Source organism: Centroberyx gerrardi, chromosome 14 (genome assembly GCF_048128805.1).
Source record: "Centroberyx gerrardi isolate f3 chromosome 14, fCenGer3.hap1.cur.20231027, whole genome shotgun sequence".
NCBI lineage: Eukaryota > Metazoa > Chordata > Actinopteri > Beryciformes > Berycidae > Centroberyx > Centroberyx gerrardi.
Window position 1 is genome coordinate 3,583,111 of NC_136010.1, and position 26,652 is coordinate 3,609,762.

Genomic DNA, 26,652 nt, shown 5'->3' on the forward strand with positions numbered 1-26,652 from the left:
ATGTTGGCGGCCCCAAGAGGCAGCGGGTGATAGCTGAATTTTTAAAAGTTTGAAGGACTTCATTACCCAGAAATCCCCGTAAGGTGACGTCAGTAAACTAAATCTTAGTCTTCTTAGTCTCTGGCTCGCTGCTGTTTAGGAGACACTTTGTATTTCACTCAGCTGCAATATGCAACTTTCCGACATTAGAACAACATTCAAAAGGATGTTTCATGCTTGTCAGTCTGGGTCTGTGTGTGTGTGTACATGCATAAACCCCCCGTTTGCCTGAAATTGGCTCTTCAGTGATGTTCTGGATGTTTTGGAGCGTGTACTGTTTACTGTGGGTGCGGCCAGCAGCGGCTTGGTTGTGGCTACCAAGCTGAGTGAAGTCACAGCAACAACAACAACAACAACAACAACGAAGAAAAGAAAGTAGAGCGAAGCTGAACGTTCAGAAACACGGTGAACATCAGCGTCAGATCGGCTGCGGAGGCTTCACACTGCCGCTTACCTCAGGAGAGATGACATCATCAAGTGGGAGGAGGGCGGGGCTAACAATACACTTCCTGTCTAAGAAAAAAAGTTGCATATTGTGGCTATAAATTTCGATTTGTCACTTTCTGTGTGGAGAAGATTTCCCTCCCTGTTTGTCCCCCAATTTGGACAAACAGGGAGAATCCACAGCTGAACCAGACAAGATTTTTCTGTAAAAATTCGCCCGTCCTCTCGGTGTAAACCAGGAAGTGTGTGTGCAGCAGAGCAGACGTCCCATCTAACTGAGACGCTGTAGATTCTCCCTGTTTGTCCAAATTAAATTCTGCTGTCAGTTTGCTCACTGGTGGGAAATCTCCTCCGCACAGGAAGTGACCGATCCAGACTGAAGAGGGAAATCCAAAAGAGAAAGCTGGACTCAACCAACATTAGATCTTTGTTTTCCTTCATCAAAGGCCGATTTACTGACGTCACCGCACGGGATTTCTGGGTATTGAAGTCGTCAAAATCCAAAACAGTTACCTCTTTTCTGCCATTTGGGGCTTCTAAAGTGTGAAAATGGCAAAATAGTTGAACTTTAATATAAAAAACCTATATAAAGAACCAATTTTGGGTGCTATGTAGAACCCTTTATGTCAAGAGTGAGGAATATACTCAGATAGAGAGAGAGAAACAGACTGAAGGAAAAGAAAGAGAAGGATGAAAGAGAAGGAAACTGAATATACAGCAACCCAGATTCTTCATTAATAAGATACTGCAGCACACACACACACACACACACACACACACACACACACACACACACGGCAGGTATCTACGATTTTATAGGCTGTTTTTCTTCTTTCCTCATGTATTTAGACGCTGCAGAATTCATGGAAATAACACGTACAGAAGTGAATAGGATCGAATTGACTCGAATTGAATTGACAGATAGAGGCAGAAAAACTGAGTAAGGGAAAGATTGAGAGAAGGGTGAGAAAGAAAGAGAGAGAGAGAGAGAGAGAGAAAGCATCAATAGAAAGAAGCAGAAATAGAGAGAGAGAGACAAAGTGAAGAAGAAAAAGATGAGGAGAGGGATAGAGTGTGGGAGGAGAGAGTGATGGTGTGTGATGATTTTTCACGTCTCTGATGGCTTAGACAGAGCATGTCATTGGTATTTATGGGCCGAGAGACCTCACACTCCTAGCAACAAGAGAGAGAGAGAGAGAAAGGGGGGTGGGGGGTGAGCAATGAAGAAGAGAATACAGGAAGAGAGTAAGAAGGAGACAAAAGTAGAAGGATAGAGCGGAGAAAGATGAAAGCGAGGGAGAGAGAAATAAATAAATGAGAAAATGCAATAGAAAAAAAACAGCGTAAGAAGGACAGAGAAGGACAAAAATGAAAGGATAAGATAGAGATGAGGAAGAAAGAAAGAGAAACAAAAAAGAAAACTGAATACAGGAAGACCACAAAGCAAGGAAGAGAAGAAGAGCGCAGAGAGGAAAGTAAGACAGAAAAATTGGATGGATAGAAACGAGAAAGATTGGAAAGAAACCGAGAGAGAGGACGAAGAGAGAAAATGAAATCCAGGCAGGCAAAAGATCCAGTGAGAAGAAGAAAGAGAGAAGAGAAAAAAAGTGTGAAAATTAAATGGATGAGGACAGAAAGATGGTGAGAGAGAGGTGGGAGGGAGAAAAATGGAAGGATGGAGAGGAGAAAGACAAAAGTGAGGAGAAATACAGGAAGATGGAGAGAGAGAGAAAGAGAGAGCAGAGGCAGTGTTTAGCCCACTAAAATCCCAGTGAAGCAGCAGTGTCAGACATGCGCAGATTGATGCAGCACAGCGCTTGTATTGCAGTGTTAAAGGAAGAATCCACTCTAAAACTCTTTAACACGGATGGAGTTTAATATGAGAAAATGTTTCAGGATGTAAAACATCAGCGGTAAACGTCGGTTCCTCAGAATCAAAGAGCGAGGGCTTCTTTCTAGAGCCGCCATTTTGCACCGAGAGACATTCAACAATCATACAGGGAGAAATCCATCGTAGAAGAGGAGAGAGAGACCAGTTTCTCCACCCACAGGAGCAGGAGAGAGACCAGAATGCACTGCAGCAGAGAGACAGGCTGGGGTTTGAGTGAAGGGACGACTCTCACTTTTTCTCGATTGGAAAAACTCTCGCTCTCTATTGCTATTGCTCTCTATATCTACACTTACAGCCCACAGCTGAATGCAACAAGTTCAGGTCCCTTCTCTGGGGGTTGTCGAACGGCATTCTGGGAAACGTAGGAAATCACTAACTGAAGTAGAAGTAGATGAGGCAGGTTGAGGGAAAGTGGGTTCACCAAAAAAGTAAATCACAACATTTCATCACAAAATTACTCCTGGAATGCATTGAACATTACGGATTGACGATATATAACATTGATCCAAGTGTGGATTTTTCCTTTAAGACTCTTTTTGTCTTCTACTTCCATCCCTCTCTTCTCATCTACCCTTTCTTTCCTTTTCTGTGTTTTTTTTCCATGGAACGAACGGATGACCTGAAGGTGGATCCAGAAGTGCCGTCCGAAGGGATGATAGCGACGATGAATCCCCAAGGCCTCACCGGACCCAGGAGGAAGACGAACATCTGACATGACATTTGACCTTTGCGTATCGCTTCCTCCGATAGGCCGACTGCAGGATGACAGGCTGACTCCTGCAGGTGAACCCATGGACCTGGACGGCTCCACGCTCTCCCCGTCTTTGTTTGTCAGAAGATGATCTTCGACTGACATTACATTTTTGTTCGTGCAGCTTTGCGTTGTGTTGATTTCTAGACGTTTGGTTTTTTGACGAAGAGGGGCATTGTATGAACTGAACAAACCTACTCACCTCTGTTCCTACCTATATTATCCAGGCTGTTTGATTTGGAGAATTACTACAGGGTTTTTACCCCAGGATTTTGTTACAAAGCGGTGCTGGGACACCGATGATTAGTCTCTTTGACGTGATCAATTGTAGGACATCTGGTGGGGAGTTTTTACATGGTGGTGCTGGAAATTCACAAAGTGGTGCAGGCTGTGCTGGGGAAGGGCTTGCATTGAATGCTGGGGGGAAATCACCAGTACCGCTAATACTGGACGAACTGCAGTCGCTGAACAATGAGAATGTGCAATATCCTTAACACAGAGGGACAGATCGACTCTCCAACGACTGTGGTGTCCACACCTTCTCCTTGGAAATCAGTGGTGTGTTCTTCTGTATGGAGCGGATACAACTGACTCACTGACAGACAGAAAGACAGTTTTCTTGTGGGGGAAAGACAACTTCTAGCTTCTATATATTTGTTCAGGTTTTTAACTACAATGGGTCTGAACCCCAAAGGGGACACCTGACTGAACCGAGGAATGATCGACGCCTCGATAAACCTCTCTGATTGGAGCCAACGAGGAAGTGGTCCATCTTGATCGTCAAATCAGAACTCTAATAAAAACTCTCCTCTCCCCCCCACTTACCTCTGGTGGGGGGGAGGGTGAAGGGTAGTTTAGTTTTAGGGTGTAGGCCTTAGGGTGACAGGGTGTAGTTTTATAGTTTATTAGTAAGTAGGCCTGGTTATAGATTGTAGTTGTTTGTGTTCACTTGGCCCAAGGCTGTGGGTCACGTTACTCCTCAATACTTCTCTGTTGGGGTTCTGAGGGTGTAGGTGAGGCTTCCCCTCAGTGCTTAGTCAGTTCTGCTAGTTTTAGCCTTTAGCCTGTTTGCTCATTTGCCTGTGTCATCACACTACTAGCCCCGTGCTATCTAACACTCAGTGAGTTGGCCTTTGGGCTCTGCACCAGCTATAGCTGTGAGTCAGGCTAACATTTTATCGAGTGCAGAAGTTTAGCCTCAGTGCTAGCTGGCAGTACGCTGCCTGAATCTTAGCCACTGTAAAAGCCAACAGCATTTAGGCTCTGAGGTTTACTATTTATAATTAGTGAGCCTTGGTTTCAGGCCTCTATATCTCTCTAAGTCCCCTAGCCATTAGCCTCTGTGCTAACTCTCAGACCAGCTAGCCATGGATGCTAATCAAGGCCCGGGCCAGGGCAGCCCAGAGAGCCCCAACCGGGCCGTAGAGTACCTCCTCGAACTCAACAACATCATCGAGAGCCAGCAGAAGCTTCTAGAAACCCAGCGGCGCCGAATCGAGGAGCTGGAGGTCCAACTGGACCGGCTCAGCCAGGAGAACAAGGACCTGCGCTTGGACCGGCAACCTGTCACTCCTCCTGCACCCGCTCCTCCTCCCGAGCCTCCTCTCCCTCCTCCTCCACCTCCCCCCCCACCGACTCAGACCGCGTTATCCTCCGTTTCGATCAAGAACCACCACCACCACCACCACAACCAACACCAAGTTCCTCTCCAGCCTCCCTCCTCCATCCCCCTCCACCACAGCCACCACCACCAGCACCATCAGCCGCACTACCACTCCTCCACCCACCACTCCTATAACAGCACCAACAGCACCAGTGCGACCGCTATCCCGATCCCCGCTCCGGCTCCGGCCCCGACCACCGTCTCGGTCCCGACCCAAATCCCAGCTCCGATCCTGGCCCCCGCCCCGGCTCCACCGCCTCCCCCTCCTCCGCCCAGGGAGCAGCAGCGGAGCCACAGCCGGCTGACCCGCGGCCTCTCCACCAGCACCGGAACCAACACCAACTTTGTGGAGAAGGAGAAGGAGAGGATCGAGCGCCTGCACAGATCCAACGTCACCAACAGCCACCACGAACACCACCAACACGCCCACACCCTCCACCACCACAAACCGTAAGTTAGAGTTTAAGGCGTATTATTACTACTACCAGAGCCGTAGGTAACACAAGAGGAAGGCAAACCTGATCTCACCAGTGGGATGAGAAATGCTAACGCCAGCTAACTGGTAATTGCTGGCAAATTTTGGCTGTGGCTGGTAAGATCGTCTAACCCGAGAGCAAAATTGGCAAGAAACCAGCCATCATTTGAAGGTCCTATTCCAATGTATTGGCTGGTATAATAGTGAAAATTGGCATGTGAATCTTTGGATGACATTAGTTTCCTGTTATGTCATTAGAACAAATGACAAAGGATGCCATATTGGAGCATTGCACTCACACTTTAATACTGTGCCCCCTAAGTGTTTCATCTCTCTCTCTCAGACACACTCTAAATTCAACAGTAAAGAAAGTGCAAATGTATGATAGATTATCCAACATCTTAGGTTGCTTATTGGCTGTGACTCCTGTTGAAAAGTACAAATATGGCATCCTTTCACTAGGTTCACCAAATTCAAATTTGGGTGCCACCCTGCCGTCCCGCTGTCCGGTTCGCCCAAGCTCTTGTGTAATCTTTGACTCTGGTCGCTACTAACCTTGCTGCTTCTTTCACGCAGGTTTGTGTAGGCCTGGAAATGTGTGTCCATGTGCTAAATTTTACCTTGAAGCAGCTTTTTGCCTGATTCTCCACTGACACAAATGTAAGCGATGGATTTTAAGGTGAAGCTGTTTTCCTGAACACGATTTATGGTAAAGCTTTTTGGACTCAAGCAGGCAAAAGAATGGGAGAGATGCTCAACAAAAAATGACAGCAGTGACTTGTAGAAGCTTACCATTGCTGTGTTTCTTCCCCAGAGGAGAGGGGGCAGTTGATGCCCCAATGTATTCTTTCTGTATTGAGACAGTAGAAACGGTACGGTAGTTTATTAGTGTACTATTTTAATCAGAGTAGAAGGTTCTAGTGGGATTTTTATCCCAGGCTAGCAGGAGAACATGTGATTCCAGAGACAGAGGTCCAAAAAAACGACAGCATCTCTACACACAGTGAGGTGGGATTTAACAATATTATATAATAGATATTTTAGCTAAGCAATGGGATTGGTCAAACAGATTCAAATTGTGCTTTATGAGACTGTAAAGGCCACCTGCTGCGTTGTTTGGCATGCTAACCACCGTGGCAAGCAGGTAGCTTGGTAACCATCTTTCTTTCTTTTATTGCTTTTAGTTTGTTGTAATTTTGTTGCTCTGAATAAATTTGAGCCGAAACTCTGTTCACTCTGTTCGCTGGAATTGGGTTTGTTGCCTGGCAACGCTATCTTAGGAACATTCTATCAGGAAGTGTTGGGAACTATGGAGCCTTGCTGTCTTCAGTGGCAGAGGCCTTTGTAGATAGGGCTGTATGGGGCTGTAGGCAACAGTATGCAGGGATGCAGCTGTCCCATGCATCCACCAGGCAGCTCCTTTTTAACTAGCAACACTGAGCTGCTGCCTGTGGGAAGCACTGGTCATGGCGATTGCTGTTGCTATGCAACTGTGGAAAACCTGTTTGAAGGACAACACTCTTGCTAAAAGTTGAAATGGTTTTAACCTCGCTCGGTGCTCTGAGTGCTTAAAGCTGGCTAAGCTCTCAGCGCTGTTGGGAACATGCAGCATCGCCTCGTTTCTATTGCAAACAATGAGAAAGAGAAGCCGGCACTGTGAAGAGAGGTTCCCGGCGGACCTGCAGTCTAAGTCAGGGGAAAACGCAGTGATGACTCATGGAGACAAAGACGACTGATTTAATAGTACGATCTCACTGTCCTATAAGCTCTTATACATGCAGCCAGAAAGTGAGATAGATTGTATACTGTGACGTCTTTTGAGGCATTTTGAGGCTTCAATGTGCAGAAAAAAAATCCATTATGCCTTGATTCATGGGACATACAGGTACAGCTGATATCAGGAGAAAAGGCTGACCTGAAGCTTGCAAATGATGTAACGGGGAGAACAGAATGATTAAGTCTGACAGCAGTGACGATAAGGCTGATTTATTATGAAATCACATAGTACAATCGGCTGATTTCTGGCTCTCCAACTGACTGAATGTGGTCCAATAAACTCCACACTGCAGTGGGGCAGATTATGGCACAGATGCATGACAGCATGTTGCAGAACTGGATACACTGACTTCTTATTCCTCGGGGCATGATGCAGCAAAATGCAAAACACCCTTACAGATTTATCTTGCAGCACCTCTAGCTGAAGTAGTAAAAAAAAAAAACAAGCACATGAAGAAGTAGTGCAAATTATAGGAAGTATATGAGGAAGTATATGAGGAAGTACATGCAGCGTTGGCTGTAGAGATGAGTGTTGAGTCATAAAACTCACACAGAGATATTATATGTTGGCTAAGAACTAGAGAGGCGGGTATCAGTTTACAGTAGCCTTATTCCAGTGTATATCACCCAGTGTAAAACAATTGAAGTACACAATAACACTGTGTAATTAATGAGAATCTCCCTAATACATTATGCACTTACTTTGCAATGTAAGAACAAACAGTTACATTCATAAACTTGTACTTGCTCTGTGATGTTCCACCCTTGTACTTAAAATACATAATTTATAGACCGTATTCCCACGGCGGCCATTTTGAATTTACGTCACACTGAGCGTGGGAAACTCTACCCTGAAGATGAAGTACAGCCCAGCTCTGACCTACTGTTGTGTACCAAGATGCATCATCATACAAATATTGGGATTCGGACAAACATTTATTATTTCACAGATTCCCAACTGAAAAATTTAAAACAAACTGATCTCAAGAATCTGGAAAGAGATATAGGTTCACATTTTAATATAATATATTCGGGCGCAGGTAGCTACCAGAATCTAGACTCAGTAGCTAGCTAGCTGCTAACTAGTTAGTAAAATAGCTTCTTGCTTAATTCAAGCAGTCATTGTAGTTGTTCCTGTGGTTGCTAGCTGATTTGATAACTCACATATGTGTTGAAGTCTAGTTTTCTATATCTTTAATCTTGATACAATTCTTACAGGTAGAGTTTCCCACCCCGAGCATGACGTCAATTCAAAATGGCTACTGTGGGAATAAAGCCAACTGGGGAGATTTCCACTGCGTAATTATACAGCATAATTTTGTACTTAGACTGGTTAATGCACAGGTTAATACACTGGGTTAGGGTTAGGCTGCTGTAAAATGAGTTAGGGTTTGGTTAGGGTTAGGGTTAGCAAAGAAAAGCAGCATCAATGACAGATATAAAGGTTACAGACACACAACATAATAAAAAAATAACAAGTTAGGCTAAGTGGCTAACGCAATTTTCCATTGACCGCCAAGCAGTCTGTCTTCTGCAACTAAACAAAGCAACAAATGATGATGAGATTCTCCACTGTCTCTCTATGCAGCATAAGCTGTTAGACGATTTGCACGTTTCTGTTATTTTAGGTGTAGAAACTTCCAGAAAAGACTTTGTACTGATGGAGAACTACAACATAGAATGAACCAACTGTTGCTAGCAGCTCTCATGGCAGGTTTTCACCTGTTGAGATGCAGTTTGGGACTTCTGAGTTCAGGCTCATGATAGGAACTGAAGACATTTTTAGCTAGCTAGCTACGTTAGCTTGTTCCCTTTTGTAGGAGATGGAACATTCCAGATAGCTAAAAGCCTGCTGGGTAGTGTAGTTTGGCAACTAATTTTGTTGTTCATGTAAATAATACTGAATGGATTTTTGTGAAATTAAGCCAAGCGAGATGTGTTGATGCTTCATACAACATATTGAAAAATCAAAGCCGTATGCTTTTTAGATCTATACTGACAAAGAGTAAAGTCAACCAAAGGGTTGACGGAAATTACGTCAACTTGGGTTTCCTACAGCTTATAACAAAAGAGATCAGTTGCAGTTCATCGAGTCCATAAAACCCATAAGAACAATCATTCCAAGCCACGACATTTATGCAAAACAGCGGCAACGTCTTCTTCCGAGGCCGTAACCATCATCAGCCATCAGTGTTATTACATCTATTGATCCACCAGGCTGCTGGTGAGCGGATATGGTAATGAAGACAGAGAGAGAGAGAGGAGCAGAGGAAAGAGAAAGAGAAGACAGAGAATGGAGAGAGACGTGCAGTTATTATGCAGCGGGGTGCGGAGGAGTCGTATCTGTAGGATTTAGATGGACAGAAGAAGAGAGAGAGAAAAAAAAGGGAGGAAGAGATGAAAGGAGGATGCAGCATTAGGTTAATTTCTTCTGATAAAATAGATGCTACAACAGTTTTCTGTTTCCTCTTGTCTCTCCTGCTCTGTTCTCCGCTTTTCTTTTTTCTTCTTTTCTCTTGGGATTCTCCTGGGATGCAGTTCAACTTCTTTCTTTCTTTTGTTCTTTCTTTCTTTTTTATTTCACCTCTGTCTTTTCATTTCAGCTGGTTTGTGGCGCGCACACACACACACACACACACAAAAAACCAGTCCTCACACATGAACGTCCTTGTAGGATTTCTATACCTTGTAGGATTTCTATCCAGATAATAAAATCATATGGTTGTGCACTCTCATGCACACACACACACACACACACACACACACACACACACACACACACACACACACACACACACAGGCTGACCCTGTTTTTGTAAACAGCTGCTGACATCTTGTCCTCTGTGTGCTGATGATGATAACAGGAGTGTAAATGAGCTCGGTCAGCACCGCTGGTGCACCAGGTGTGTGTGTGTGTGTGTGTGTGTGTGTGTGTGTGTGTGTGTGCACGTGTTCCTGTGTGTTTGCAGTCATGCGCACGTGTGCCTTTGTGTGTGTGTGTGTGATTGTGTGTGTGTGTGTGTGTGTGTGTGTGGTTTTACCCCATTAGCTCAGTGTCCTGGAAACAGAGTCCTGCCAAGGGTGTTTGCTCCGCCAGCGTCCTGAAAGTGTTCATGTGTAAAAAAATATTTTTTTAAAAAAAACAGAAGAAGAAGAAGACAGTTCATCAAAATTCAGAACAAATCTCTGTCATGTATTTCCACTCTGACAGCAAAAAACACTCTGTGTAGTTCAGTCAAAGTCAAATTTCAGTCTGTTTTTTGGTGATCTTGCAGCATTCTGACCTGATGTCCACTAAGCACTTACTGACTGTTAATTTGCAACATTGTGTGTGTGTGTGTGTGTGTGTGTGTGTGTGTGTGTGTGTGTGTGTGTGTGTGTGAAAAGGTGAAAGCCTTGACTCAGTAGTTTATTGGAGGTGGAGGGAAACCACCTTATCAGCGCTGACTGCAGCCTGATACTCCTGAGCTAAACATGTTTTTCCCAGCAAATGATGCGGCGGCAATTAAAAAGCAGTTAGAACAGGTGGGAGGAGCTTATCGGTCTTTCACACATCTGCACAAAATGTCATGACGGTGGCTCAAACAAGGCAGGAGATACAGTATGTGTGAATGTACAGTATGAGGCTAAACCACTAACGTAATGCAGAGACAACTGTTTGTACTTTGCAAACAGTGAAATGAAACGTTTGTGTGTAATCTGCATTCACACATGATGATCTACGCATAAAACATACGAAACATTTGTGGAAATCATGTTGCAGGTTTGGGTTTGTTTTTGCAAATCTCTTTTATTTTACTTTGTTAGTTCATGTTGAGGTAGGAGTCCTGAAATCTGCACTTCTGGAAATCTGGTATTGTTCCACCTCTAAAAATTGTGGTTTGTCTTTAGTGAGGACTCTCTCTCTCTCTCTCTCTCTCTCTCTCTCTCTCTCTCTCTCTCTCTCTCTGTCTGTCTCTTTTTTTCTCTGTAACTGACTCTCTTTATTACTCTCTCTCTCTTTCTGTCTCTCTCCCTTTCTCTGTAACTGTCTCTCTCTCTCTCTCTCTCTCTCTCTCTCTCTTTCTGTCCCTGACTTTCTCTGTAACTGTCTCTCTCTCTATTACTCTCTCTCTCTCTCTCTCTCTGTCTCTTTCTTTCTCTGTAACTGACTCTCTTTATTACTCTCCCTCTCTTTCTGTCTCTCTCTTTCTCTGTAACTGTCTCTCTCTCTCTCTCTCTCTCTCTCTCTTTCTGTCCCTGTCTTTCTCTTTATTACTCTCTCTCTCTCTCTCTCTCTCTCTCTCTCTTTCTGTCCCTGACTCTTTCTCTGTAACTGTCTTTCTCTCTATTACTCTCTCTCTCTCTCTCTCTCTCTCTCTCTCTCTCTCTCTCTCTCTCTCTCCTTCTGTCCCTGACTCTTTCTCTGTAACTGTCTTTCTCTCTATTACTCTCTCTCTCTCTCTCTCTCTCTCTCTCTCTCTCTCTCTCTCCTTCTGTCCCTGACTCTTTCTCTGTAACTGTCTTTCTCTTTATTACTCTCTCTCTCTCTCTTTCTCTCAAATTCAAATATGCTTTATTGGCATGCATGACAGAAAGGATCTATGTTGCCAAAGCATTTGCAAAGAATAAAGTCAAATGAATAATGGATAATAAACAAACAATTCTACAGATTCTATACATATCAACAATAGCACTCTCTCTCTCTCTCCCTCTCTCTCACACACACACACACACACACACCATCCTCACTGCAGATGAATCTCTCCCCCCAGCTGGAAGATTAAAAGTGTCTGGATCAATGTGTTAGAACCTATCGGGGCCATAGATCAGCTTGTATATCGATCGGTCATCGATCGGTTTTAATCCATGACTCCTGTTTCTGAAGTCTGCGTCAGCCGGCGTAGATTATCAGCAGCATGACTCACCACATAACATCAGCTCCAACTTTTATAAAGTGCTGTGGGAGTCCTCCATCCTGCATCAGCACCACAGTGGCAGTGGACTGATCTGGGGTTTTGAAGGCCGATACCAATACTGAATATTTACATGGAAACTGCTGATAGCCGATATTTTGTGTTGATATTCACTATCTGTAAGTTTAAAAAAAGATACAAAAAACTACAAGTATACAGCATATTTATTAATACTTCTGTGGAAACTGATCAAAGTGTTGCATTAGAATCAATTCAGGCTGAATGCACAGACAACCAGTGTAGCATTGATCAATTAAAATCAATTATACAATCAATAAATGCATACATAATTATACAATAAATACATACATAATATCAAACTGCATTATATCCATCATACTGGAGGTGGATGACGCTGACTCACCGATATCCAAGTTTTAAAATGTGCTATCTTTAACATTTTGTGTTTCTCCACATTAAGACTTCATTTCCCATAAGCCCCGTTTGCTCTGGAAGAACAGAACCTCTTCCTGTTTTGTGCCGTAAAGCGATCCAGCAGATTTCCAGCAGAGTAGAGGCTGGTAGAGGCTGACAGGCTGAACACTGATGCTCTGGTTTGTTTACGGTAATTATACTAATGTCTCAAAATTAATGTTGTGATGATTTATTGATATTAAAATGATACACGCTGCACCTTTAAGGAGCGATCAGCTACATCTGTCTCTGTCCACATTTTCTTGAAAAGCAGTTCACCTTGCAGAATGGAAACAGATGTTGCAGTAAATTTCTGTTGTTATTCTTTTACTTCAAGGTCCATAAGACAGAAAGTTTTGTTCCAAATTGAGATATTCACCATGCGGAGGAAGAGACAGCCAGTCTTAGGAAATGACTGGTAGCATAGAATTAAACCAGATGATTACTAAAGTTCTTGGTTGATAAAATGATGAAACTTCTGCATACTGGATGCTCGATATTTTAGAGATTTTGAGTGATGAAGTTACAGTTGTGATTGTTTTCTATGAGAGATGTATTGAATAGCGCTTTGGAAATGAATCAAACTTTATACAGCCTCAAAAAGTATTTAAAATGGGCAGCGTGTGTGTCGTGTACATGCAACATCGTCAGTTTAAATCCACTATATGATCTGTCTTACATCTCTCACGCTCCCATCTCTCCTCTTAAATTTTCAGTAAATATGATTCATAAAACCTTTCCTTAGCCGCCGCACGCTGTCAAAGCCGTTATCAAAAGCTTTGCCAATCATCTTAAACCATCTCAAATCCTTTAAATGATTTTTTTATGATTAAAAATAACTTTTAATCACCTTAAATCATTTTTAAATCATTTCCAGTCATTTTAAATGCAGCGAGTCACAAAAACTCAAAATCTCTTAATAACACTTGTCCCCTCCGGCTCACCGTAGTCACCCCGCTACTCGCACAATCTAATTAGAGGTCCTGCTGTGTGTGTGTGTGTGTGTGTGTGTGTGTGTGTGCATTTCAACATCCAGGTCGGGCTGTAGAATGATTACACCATCAATCAACGAGACGGCCTGATATCATCTAACTCCTGTCACACACATACACACACACACACACACACACACACACACACAACATAAGCTCCTATATTGATTGGCAGTTCTTAAATCCAAGAAAGTGTCATGTTCCTCCTTCTCTCTCTCTCTCTCCTCTCTCTCTCTCTCCATCCATCCCTCCCTCCGTCAGTCCGTCTGTCTGTTATATTTGGCAACATGAAAATGAGACGTGGGGATGGAGGGGGGGGGGGGTCAGGAGGAGGGATAAATGCTGCGTCGTCATGGCAACAGCTCGGCAGGCTGAGGAGGCGAGCAGGAGAAAGTCGTGGCGGTTTCATAACAGCAGACACTCGGCTCACTGCAGCCTCCATCCACACACACACACACACATTTGCATTTTTTTTTTTAGGCATTTAGCTGAGTCGCTCTCGTCCAGATGGAGTCACGTGACTTGGCAGGTGAGGCTCGGGACGGACTGGAAGACTCTCAGTCAAGTCATCTAGTCTCATATTCAACCTTCAAGTCTTATTTTTCTTAGCCCAAGAGAAACATTCTGCAGTGAGGAAAGATAACAACAAAGAACAAGTTGATTTGCATTGGAAACAAGTGAAATTATCAATTTTTTCACTTGTTTTAAGAATATTACAATTTTAGGACTCGATAATCGACTAAACGACTCGTTAAGATGGAGATTTTTTTGCATTGTTAGCGATGAATTTCACAGTTTTTTGGTTTCTCAGCTGTAAATCGGCTCACGCTTGACGATCACACACTTAACGGGGTATTAAACTGAACTCGCCTCTCCCTACACGAGCCTCTGGCAAATCTCTGCTGTCGTGTCATTTGACTGAAACGTGTCACTTCCGCCTTAAAGGAGAAACCCTCCTTCAGATCCTCTGACACTGTTACATATCATTAACATCAGTCTGGGATGTTCAGTTCATTCCAGGAGTTATTTAGTGATGAAATGTTATAATTTAACTTTTTTTTGGTAAACCCACTTTCCCTCAACCTGTCTTGTCCACTTCTACTGCAGTTAGTGGTTTCCTACATTTCCCAGAATGCCTTTCCACAACCTCCAGAGAAGGCGTGTGAACTTGTTGCATTCAGCTGTGGGTTATAGGTGTAGGTGGAGAGAGAGATAGAGATAGTGGAGCAAGAGTTTTTTGCAGTTGAGTAAAAGTGAGAGTCTCGCCCCCTTTACTCAAACTCCGACCTGTCTCTCTGCTGCAGTGCATTCTGGTCTCTCTCCTGCTCCTGTGGGTGGAGAAACTGGTCTCTCTCCTCTTCTACGATGGATTTCTCCCTGTATGATTGTTGAACGTCTCTCGGTGCAAAATGGCGGCTCTAGAAAGAAGCCCTCGCTCTTTGATTCTGAGGGACTGACACCAAAACCTGACGTTTACCGCTGATGTTTTACATCCTGAAACATTTTCTCATATCAAACTCCACTGTAGCTGCTGGAAACGTCTGGAGGTGACGTCACCTCGTCTACGATTGGTCAGTTAGAATAAAAACACAACAAACAACTAAGTGGACCCAGAATGCAAAGTACATCAACAATAGCTGATTTTAACAGTGTTAGAGTTTTCCTTTAAGCTCATATGCAGTGCAGCAAGAGATACAAGTGAGTTTTGATGTTGTGTTTTAATGTTAACTACCAAAAACAACCCAAAAGCTTTTTATGTAATATCAGTTTTATGCAAGGAATTTGATCTGATCCATTTGTAAATGTTTTGTTACATAAAAGCGCATCATGAGTATGTGAATCACTTCAGGAGAGGCTGATATTTGGCTGCAGACCACACAGCACACAGATGGCTCAGGGAGTTTTCTGGCATCCAGCTGACTGAGAGACTTGAGTTTTATGTTACAGTACGGCCAGCCGGCTCCGCTCAGCAGCAGCTGATCGGGAACAAGCTACAGTGGCAAATGCAGAAGAGAAGTTGAAGAGCTTATAGTTCCAAAATGAGATGTACACTGTTTGAGAAAAGTGGCTTCTTCTCATCATGACTGACGACACAAAATCAAAACAAATGAAGCCACTTTTAAAGGACAGCAGGTAACTTCAGTCCTTGGTTGATAAAATGAAAATACTTTACAGACTGGATCATCTAGATTTTAACGATACTGAGGCCACATCCACACTAATATGTTTTCGTTTTAAAGCGGCGTTTTAAAACGAAAACGATCTCCGTCCACACGAGCGTTTCAGAAATAATCTCCGTCCATACTAACACGCCTGAACACGCATATCACATGACCATTCACGTACACTGGGCATGCGTGTGTCGGTGGTACCTGTAAACAGGAAGCAGATTGTCTACTCTGCGGTTGGATGCTTAGTTGCAGAAAATACTACGGCGGAAGAACAGCAACGACGAAAAGTACGACCAGAGATTTCTTTGCTCGGACCGACGACGAGGCGGAACCGTTACTGAAAGTAACACACGAGTATAAGGCGGTCGAGGCGGACGTCGTGACTGATAAGACCCAATCAGGAAGCGAACGTGGGCGTCTGCGTCATCGTTTTCAAAAGTCTCCGTTTCCGCCCGTCCAGACTAAAACGCAATCCCAGAGTTTTCTAACTAAAACGGGGTCAGCAGCGTTTTCAAAAGTCTCCGTTTTAGGGGTCCGAAAACACCGGAGTAGTGCGGACGCTAGGCGTAAACGTAGCAAAAGTTATGCGTTTTAAAGCGAAAACGTATTAGTGTGGATGTGGCCTGAAAGAAGATCTTTTTCCAAAATGTATATATACTGCTTCTGGGGGAGAAAAACAGAGCAGCTTTTGATCAGAAAGCAACCAAGTCTGCAGCCTGAACCAAATGTTGGCACAAATTGAGCATTTATTTGCCAATATGCAATGCAAGTGTATTATTTCACAATTAAATAAAATTGCCCCCAAAAAGGACCAAAACGCCCCTAGAAATCAGATTGAGGGACAAAAACTGAACCTCTGACACAAAAATACATAATTAGTTTTAACATTGAGCTGTCTGTCACTTTGTAAGACTTATTGTAACTGTAAAGGATGATACTCCCTATCATCCCTATCTCATATATTATCCTAACAGTTGAGTTTAGGAAACTAAAACAGCTTGGTTAAGGTTTGGGAAAGGCTTTGGTCGGTTAAATAAGAAAAACGTTTGCTAAAAATGTAAATTTGATTCACAGTAGAAATTTCCTTGGACTCCGGTCTCCGACATTGAAGTGAAACTCACGGTCCGTCCAGCAGCCGACCACAACACCCTGACTGTCACTGAGACTCTGCTGCCTGTTACAGTCCTGTCTGCTTCAGGGAACCCTTTCATGCTGGGAAAACAGGATTCTAACACTTTACCACCAACACGTAATCTGGTGTCACCAAGTCGAGTTCATTTCATGTATTTGTGTGAGATCAGGTTGTTTTTAGCATAATACTGGTCACCTACAGTTACTTAGCAGACTGTATGCTAAAGCGTTAGCATGCTCACCAGACTGAGCTTTAGACACACACAGAGAGGATTCTGGTGCCGATCCTCTCGTCAGATATTGAGTCATGTGACCAAGGGGTCAAACTCCCCAAAAGTCGGTGTCGTCCTTTAATTTTGTTGTTGTTTTTCTTGTGGAAAGCCTCAGGACAAACCTGAGCTCCCTCCACAGCGCTGCAGTTTGTTTCACAGCCACCGGTCCAAGTCAAGTCAGCTCAACTTTATTTATAAAGCGCTTTGAACAAACAGGCTTGTTTGTCACAAAGTGATTTACAGAAAACACAGAACATGAATTTAGATTATTTTTTTTAATGAGATCCTGAAACAAGGAGTAAGAAATTCAAAGGATAGAATAAGAAAAACCTCAGGAAATGGGGCAAGAGCTTGTGTGTGTGTGTGTGTGTGTGTGTGTGTGTGTGTATGTGTGTGGGGGTTTATATATAGGGGACCAGAGCTTGCATGTGTATGTGTGTGTATGCTTTCTTCTGTGTGTGTGTATCGGGCCAGAATTTGTATGTGTGTTTGTGTGTGTGTGTGTGTGTGTGTGTGTGTGTGTCAGTGTGTATGGGCTCAGCGGGCAGCAGCAGGCCGGTCTGCAGCAGATCCAGGCCTGGCGCTGCAGCAGTTCCTCCTCGTCGGTCTCGCTCCTCCTGGCAGAAAGTGTGTGTCTCTGTCTGATGACATCGCAGGTAATCCACACGCCTGCAGACCCAGGAAGCTCACAGTGAGCGCCGGGGAGCAGCAGAGACTCAGAGCAGAGGCTGCTGGGAGGTGACGACTCGGGTTTGGAGGAGGAAAAATCTCCTCAGATCCTCTTCACTGTTAGATCTCATCAGCCTGTGATGTTCAACACATTCCAGGAGTTATTTAGTGATGAAGTGTTTGTCATTTTACATTTTTGGTGAACCCACTTTCCCTCAACCTGCCTCGTCTACTTCTACTCCAGTTAGTGATTTCCTACGTTTCCCAGAATGCCTTTCAATAACCTCCAGAGAACGGGCCTGAACTTGTTGCATTCAGCTGCTGGTTTTACCTGTAGGTGGAGAGAGAGAGACAGAGATAGCAGAGTGAGTTCTTCCAGTCAAAAAGTGAGACTCAAACCCCAACCTGTCTCTCTGCTGCAGTGCATTCTGGTCTCTCTCCTGCTCCTGTGGGTGGAGAAACTGGTCTCTCTCCTCTTCTACGATGGATTTCTCCCTGTATGATTGTTGAACGTCTCTCGGTGCAAAATGGCGGCTCTAGAAAGAAGCCCTCGCTCTTTGATTCTGAGGGACTGACACCAAAACCTGACGTTTACCGCTGATGTTTTGCAGCTGACTTTTCAAAGCACTTCTAATCAGATTACAGCTTTGTGCGACGTGTGTGTCGGTGTACAAAGATGGAGTTTCCAGAACCGTGATACAACATTAAAAAGTTACCAGGATGTCAGTGTTGATTAAGATGCTGGAGTTTGTTTATTTTAATGGAGAATTACCAGTTACCAAGCACCATGTGTGTCAGTGTGTCCTGTACTACTATGTTAGTTATCAATGTTTCCGCACCAGAGAACAAAGTGATTCTGATTGTAACGATCTCTGGACTCTGAATGGTGAGTTAAGGCAGCAAGATGCTTTAAAGATTAAAAACATTCCTGGCAAGATGAGAATCAGAAGCAGCGGGAATCTGACCTGGTTAATTGGTGCCGACACGTTACGGGACAGTTACTCAGTGCAGGACTGACACTGCAGGTGCAGCACAAAACACAACAGGACCTCAGTCAAGTGTTCAATACAGGTAGAAGCTGCATACAAGAAAGCTCTTAATTGTTTTTATTTAGATTAGATTTGATTTGATTTGATTTGATTTGATTAAACTTGATTACTGTAGAGAAATTGGGTCGTTGCAGCAACAAAGAACAGGATATATGTGAGAATAGAGTACAGTGTATTGAAGGTAATATAATGCAACAAATATTTGCAAATAAAAACGTTTTGAAGATAATCCATAGATAGAGCATATGGTTATAGATATATATAAGATGCAGCATCTTTGTCATGCTGATACAAATTGAAAGAATTCTTGCTAATTTGACGACTTCAGATTTAGAAGTTATTAGTAATTTAGAATGATGTTTGCAGTGTTTAAAGGTGTTACATGCAGCAGATTTGCATATCAGTATATCATTGTCAGATTAATAGTTCTACCTTGATCTAATGACTGTAAACCAGTGAGATCATGGTGGAGACAATCGGTCTCCTCTGTGTCTCGCCAACAGTATTGTTAGTTCTAGTGTTTCTCCACATTAAGACTACATTTCCCATAAGCCCCGTTGCCTGGTTTTGGACCAGTTTTGGCCTGGTGTCAGCCTGGTTTTGGCCTGTTTTTTGCCTGGTGTTAGGCTGTTTTTGGTTTGGTTTTAGCCTGGTTTTGGCCTGATTTTGGTCTGGTGTTAGCCTTGTGTTAACCTGGTTTTGGCCTGGTGTTAACCTGGTGTTGGCCTGGTGTATGCCTGGTGTATGCCTGGTGTTGGCCTGGTGTATGCCTGGTGTTGGCTTGGTGTTGGCCTGGTGTATGCCTGGTGTTGGCCTGGTGTTGGCCTGGTTTGGCCTGGTGTATGCCTGGTGTTGGCCTGGTTTGGCCTGGTATGTGACAGTAGTATCAGCAGTGCTTCATCTCTGTCTGTTGCTGTGTGGGTTGCAGCAGTGCTGGAATGCCGCAGGCTTGTTGAATGGAGCTGCACTGTAGTTAAATATCAGCAGCCTGCCCTGCACCTGCCTGTGTGTGTGTGTGTGTGTGTGTGTGTGTGTGTGTGCATTCTGCCCTCTGGTTGTCTGTGCCTGCGTGTGTATGTGCATGCAGGTAGGCCTACTCTGTGTCTATGTCTTGTCGCTGTGTGTGCATGTACTCCTTACTGTGTGTGTGTGTGTGTGTGTGTGTGTGCTGCAGGGGAAACTAGGCTAGCTGATATGAATAGAGTGATGATGAATTACCTCTCAGAGCCGAGCCGCAGGACAACACCCTGGGGTCCTCTACACTCCGACTGTGTCTGCGTGTGTGTGTGTGTGTGTGTGTGACAGAGAGAGAGAGAGAGAGAGAGAGAGAGACAGTGTGAATGCATTCTGCTTGCATTCTTCTGTGTGCAGTTCTGTTGCACCATAGGTGTGAGGAGGAGCAACTCTGTATGTGTTTGTTCATGTGTGTGTGTGTATATACACACCATACATATGTGGATATGGCTACTGTGAGTGTGTGTGTGTGTATGTGTGTGTGTGAATTGCATCTGTGAAACAGTGAAAAAGAGTTATTGTAAGTGCAAGACTGCGTGTGCTGCTGTGTTTGTGAGTGTGTATGTACACGTGTGTGTGTGTGTGTGTGTGTGTGTGTGTGTGTGTGTGTGTCTGCATGTGTGTGAGCTGTGTAGATGTAACCTATTGGAACAGTAAATCAACTGTGAGGAGCAGCAGTGAAGGATCTATTTAAAACACACACAGACACACATACACACACACACACACACACACACACACACACACACACACACAGTCCTTGTTACCGTGACAACATGTTTCTTCATTTGCAACGGTTGCCCTTAACAACACTGTTGGCATGGCCTCCTTTCTGGAGCCGCTAAAACTGAAACACAGCATCTCTCTCTCTCTCTCTCTCTCTCTCTCTCTCTCTCTCTCTCTCTCTCTCTCTCTCTCTTCCTCACACATAGACTCTTGCTCTCTCTCTCTCTCTCTCTGTCAATTTCTGTTTCTTTCTTTGTGCTCACCTCATCTATCTATCTATCTATCTATCTATCGATCTATCTATCTATCTATCTATCACATCCATTGCTATTAGAAGGGTTTACAGATGTAACTTGCAGGGTTTCTGTGTTTTCAGGCTTGCTGCACTCTCACTTGTTATTCCACCAAATCTGTTATTTGTTTCCACCCAGTAGTTTTAAAGAGCTGCAGTCTCAGACAGGAGAGATGCAGGAAGACTTAAAGCCTGGTACTTGTTTAACGCAAGTCCTGCACACGCTAACGCAGGTTCACGACTTACACACGGTGTCAGGGTGCCTCAGCCTGAGGTTTTATCAGCCTCTTATCCAGCAGGGGGCAGCACCGCCACCAGTCTGCAGCTAGACTGTAAAGACAGATGGAGTAGTGTGTGTGACGTCACCCACTGGCTTCTGATGGGACGTTTTGTTTTTATGGTTGCCGCCATGTTGACATTTTTTGCAGCACAGTGATTGGATTCCCTTTACCGACTGAACGAGAAGTCATCTGTTGTTTTCTCTGCTGTTTAGAATTGAATGGGAGTGAATGAGCCTGAGAGGTTTGACAAAATTGATATAAAAATATATTTAATCATGGCGCAGCATCTAAAAGTAGTCAGAATTGATATTAAAGGGATGGAAAAAGTAAAAAAAAAATGTTTTAAAAAGTAAGTAAAAATAAGTAATATGACCTTTATCGCCTTCTAGTGGCGACTAGTAGGAATTACAACAACATCAATAGAATTTATCTCCCCCCCACCCTGCGACCCAAACAATAAACTCCCATTTTCACAGTAGAGAGGAGTGAGCTAGCTGATTAGAGCAGAGATCCAACAGAAATGTCTATTGAAGACGTAATAAATAATAATAATTAATGGTTCAGTCTCGTCGCAGAACAGCTGAAAAGCTGCTGCAGCTCTGTGACAGTTCCATCGTGTCGTTACAGAGGTGACGAGTAACAACTTTTGATTGGACACTTAATTGATTAATTGCTGTCAATTAATGTCAATTGGTTGTTTCTTCCTGTGAGCTTGTCAACATGTCTTTCACACCTCTCAGAGGCTGTTAACTGGTGTAAGAGCACACACACACTCACACACACACACACACACACACACACACACACTGTTGACATTGCAGCATCAGAATGGAACAAGATTTTAAGGTCAAGTTTAGATAGCATTTTCTCTTAACATTATATTATATTTCAAGTAAATCTTTATTTATATAGCACCTTTCAAAACCAGACTTAAGGCCCATTCACAATAACTATAAAGATAAGTATAACATGAAAAGACTTAAATCTTTCAAAATAAATAGACTGTCTGTGTTCCCACGACAACGATTACTATAAAAACATCCGATTCCTGTCACTAGATTTTTGGATCGATCTCAGAGTGATTTTTTTGGGACGCACAGACAACGATAAAACATTTTCAGCCAATCAAATTAAAGTTGTAAGGCAGAAGGGGGCGGGGCATCCAGCGGCTCACTGCAGTGGTGAACGATACTGCTGTAGTGTGAAAGCTTGAGCAACAACGTATGGTTACAGTTTAGTGTCTTCAGTTGTGGTTCTGGGTGTGAATGGGACTTTACAAACTGCTTCACCAAACAAAAGGAGCAGCAACAATATGAAAGAAGCTCAACAGAAATCAAAGGAGCACCGACGTGACAACGAGACGATAACATCAGTGGAAAAGCAACATTACAAGACCTTTAAACACACTTTCATTCAGGTGTAAGGGGACTAATTTATACGGAAGCCCACTGAGAACATATAGGCCTATTCAGACATTTTATTTATGCCATTTTTCCATGATAACGCGTTAATATAACTTTGTTTTCTTGACATATGAAGTTATTTATGTCCCTATTTCAAGATTAAGTTAGATTAGATTAAATTTAAATAATCCCTATGGGGAAAATTGGGTAATTTGTAATTGAAAACGTTATTCATCCAGGAATTGAATATCTTACTGTCACATGCGTCATGAGTTGCTCTGGAAAATTACCTTAAATGTAAAAAAAATTTATTATTTTCCAAAATGTATGTACAGTGTTTTTAAATCAAACCCTTCAAATGTAAATCAGTGACGGCGGATTAACGGACAGATCCAGTTTTGTGGTTGTTTCTGCAGGATGTGTGTGTGTGTGTGTTTGTGTTAGTGTGTGTGTGTGTGTGTGTGTGTGGAGTTTAACCCATCTGTGTGATGTGTTATGACAGGCTGGCTGGCATGTGGCGGTGACTCAGCGATAGGAGAACGTTAGAGCTCTAATGGGATCGAAATTAGATTGTAATCAGATTAGGCCGGCCTATAATCTGACAGAGTCGGGCTGACAGGGCCAAGCGGAGAACAGGCAGGATGGATGATGGGTGTTGGGGGGGGGGGCTGCTCTCTGTCTGTAGCTGGGTTTCCATCCATCCAAGTCTTTTTCTCCAAATTGTGATGTATGGAGTTAGAAGAGCTTCATAGAAACGGTAAAATTCAATAAAATGTCCCTAGTATCGCAATAAAGTTTTTATACTCGACTGAAGCGGCAGCTTTTGGGGACGATAAAACGATAAAGCTGGTAAATCCCAGCTGGACGTACCTGTGGATCGGTCCGACGCAGGTGAAGGTGAAACCTCAGACAGCGCTGCTCTGATTCTGATGAAGCCCGGAGGCAGGGGTGCTCAAACTTTTTTATTAAAGGTCCACTTATGAATTTTACACAAGTTCAGTGGTCCGGAACAATGCCAGTAAAACCCACCAACATAAATCAACGTCCATAACTTGTCCCGAACATAACTTAAACATAACTTACAGTACACACCTTCAGTAGTACAGTCTGGTGGCTTGAATCTGTTCACCTGTAACGATGCTTTGACCCGGCACAGAAGGTGAGAGTGAGAGTTCAGCGGTCAGACTGCTGCAGGAGCTTCAGACTCACATCGATCTGTGGAACAGCAAGAACGTTCGCAGGTCCCGGGCCTCTGACTGACAGTGACAATTCGTTGTCATAGCAATGACATTACGCTTCGTGTGATTGGACCAGAGTGAACGCATCCACAGAAGCTGACAACGGGCGCTCGGCACACACACAAACACACACAAACACACACACACACACACACACACACACAAGCGGTTCTGTGAAAGTAAAAATCAAGGATGGTTAGCTTGCGCTCTGCAATGCGTGTCACACACAAGTAAATATATGCATGTTCAATCACACAACGCATCGGACACAAGATATATAAAATATATTCCTACATTAACTAACGTTACATTAACTTATGTCTAATGTGACACAAGGACCGGTCCGGATTGATTTCTAGTTCGATCCGGATCCGGGCCTTGGTCCGGAGTTTGAGAAGCCCTGGTCTAAGGAATAGGACGGCGTATTAGGGCCATTGTAGGTGATTTTTTTATTTTTTTTTACCACTGCTGGGGGGAGGGGGTCAGTATTCTGAGAAAAAACTCAGAATTTCTGAAATTAGTCAGAAATTTGTGCAAGAAAAAACTCTGAAATTTGCAAGAAAAAACTCAGAATTTCTGAAATTAGTCAGAAATTTGTGCAAGAAAAAAACTGAAAGTTGCAAGAAAAAACTCAGAATTTCTGAAATGAAAGTAAAAAAATTGCAAGAAAAAAAAACAAAATTTCTGAATCATAACCTACCAACTTCATTTCACTATCAAGAGAGTAAACTTGATGTGTGTTGCTCCTCCTCCATGTTTCAAGTTTTCCGCCTGGTTGATCCTTCTGATCCTTCTGAGTATTTCCCGCAAATTTCTGAGTTTTTTTCTCTTGCAAATTTCTGACTTTAATCTCAGAGTTTTCTCTCAGAATATGACCCTCCTCCCCCAGCTGCGGTAAAAAAAATTCACCTACAATGGCCATAATACAGCGTCATTAATGAGGCCGCCATGATGGAAGGTGAAAATATTTCAGTCAAATGTTTCTCTCAGACACCGCTGGTCTGATTCTGATGAAACTTGGAGGGATGATGCATCTTGTTGCTGATTGGTCCAAGGCGCGCCTGCATCATTCATGGAGGACGACATGTTTACTGTCGCCTGGTTTTTCTGATGTTCAGGAAAACTTTTTACTCACTTCAACACAGCTGATGGAAACTACTGCAGCTAATCCACATTTGATTTTTTGCAGTTTTGCATAGATTTGGATGTAAACAAAGCTAATGTCTCTCTCTCTCTCTCTCTCTCTCTCTCTCTCTCTCTCTGATGTCCTGGCCTGTCAGTCAGTGTGTGATTGACGTGTCACCAAGGAAGAGAGTGGGCGAGATAGACAGACAGGGAGAGAGAGAGAGAGAGAGAGACAAGACGATGGAGACTAAAATGGCTGATAAACAGAGAGAGAGAGTGACGAAAGTAAGGGAGAGAGGTAGAAGATAGAGAGAGAGAGATTGTCATTATGTGAGAGAGAGGTGTGAGAAACACTGACTAAAGGTGTGTGAGTAATGAGAGGGTCAAGGAGAGAAAGTGTGTGTGTGTGTGTGTGTGTGTGTGTGTGTGTGTGTGTTAGAGAGGGAGAGAGGTGTGAGAGAGACAGACTGAAGGTGTGTGAGTGATGAAACAGTGAAGGGGAGAGAGGAGATGAGCGGGCGAGAGACCCAGAGTGACAGAGAGAGTGAGGGAGAGAGAGAGTGAGGGACCGTGTGTGTGTGTGTGTGTGTGTGTGTGTGTGTGTGTGTGTGTGTGTGCTGAGGTGTGAAATGCAGCTTCCCACAGCCATACATCACACTGATACTGGAGAGTCAAGCCATGGTAGAGAGAGCTTCACTCACCATGGAAACTTCTCTCTCTCTCTCTCGTCCCCTCTCCTTGACCCATCACTTACACACTGCACCTCTCTCTCTCTCTCTCTCTCTCTCTCTCTCTCTCTCTCTCTGTGTGTGTGTGTGTGTCACTCTTTGTCTCTCACACCCCCTCTTTTTTCCTTTATCCTACCCTTCCTCTTTCTTTCTCTCTCTCTCTCTCTCTCACCCCCTCTTTTTCCCTTTATCCTACCCTTCCTCTTTCTTTCTCTCTCTCTCTCTCTCTCTCTTCCCCCCCTCCTCTTTGTCTTCCTCTCTTTCTCTCTCTCTCTCTCTCACTCTTTCTCTCTCTCACCCCCTCTTTTTTCCTTTATCCTACCCTTCCTCTTTCTTTCTCTCTCTCTCTCTCTCTCTTCTCTCTCTCTCTCACCCTCTTTTTCCCTTTATCCTACCCTTCCTCTTTCTTTCTCTCTCTCTCTCTCTTCTTCTCCCCCTCCTCTTTGTCTTCCTCTCTCTCTCTTTCTCCTCTCCTTCAACTCTTTCATCTCTTATATACTGTCAACATCTATCCCTCCCTCCGTCTCCCTGAATCCTCTTCATCACTTCCTTCATCTGCCTCCAGAATCCAAACACTTTGTTTTTTTTAGCAAAAGCTAGCCTTGCTGGCTAGCTAGCATGCTAACACTAACTAGCATGGTTGTCACATCAAAAGTTCACTTGCTAACGTAGCGAGACCGTGGCTAACGAACTGTAGCTAACTTTCCCTCACTGGAAAACCCTGCTGAGTTTTCCGTGCTCCCCGTTTGACGGATGCTGAGCCGATATTGATCTGGTATTGGAATAAGTTTCTTCTCCGTTTCTTAGTTGCAGATGGAGGATCAATAGATGTAGAGTCTGACATCATCACTGCTAACTTTTTCTTTTAGATTGTTAATCATCAATTTCATCAGTTTCAATTTATCTGTCTGCAATCCAAACAGCTAAACTCTCTCTCTCTCTCTCTCTCTCTCTCTCTCTCTCTCTCCCTCCCTCTCTCAGTACTGGGGAAAGCTACTTTTAAATGTAATTAGTTACTTCCGGCTACTTCATTACTTACCTTAAAAAGCAACTTGTGACATTACAAAGTTACTCTATGTTAAAAGTAACTCATTACAGCACTTCAGCTCCACACTTCCACAACATGGCTTGTGCTACATACTCAGTACGCTAT

At 43.5% G+C, this 26,652-nt stretch overlaps 1 protein-coding gene across 1 annotated transcript in view; it reads left to right on the top strand.

Moving 5' to 3' along the window:
- Nucleotides 1-4,492: 4,492 nt before the first annotated feature.
- LOC139924666 (IQ motif and SEC7 domain-containing protein 2-like) overlaps nt 4,493-26,652 on the top strand; it is a 144,028-nt gene continuing 121,868 nt past the window's right edge. Inside the window, exon 1 of the mRNA XM_078288173.1 lies at nt 4,493-5,238. Coding sequence (XP_078144299.1) covers nt 4,493-5,238 — 746 coding nt within the window. The remainder of the gene's footprint in view (nt 5,239-26,652) is intronic.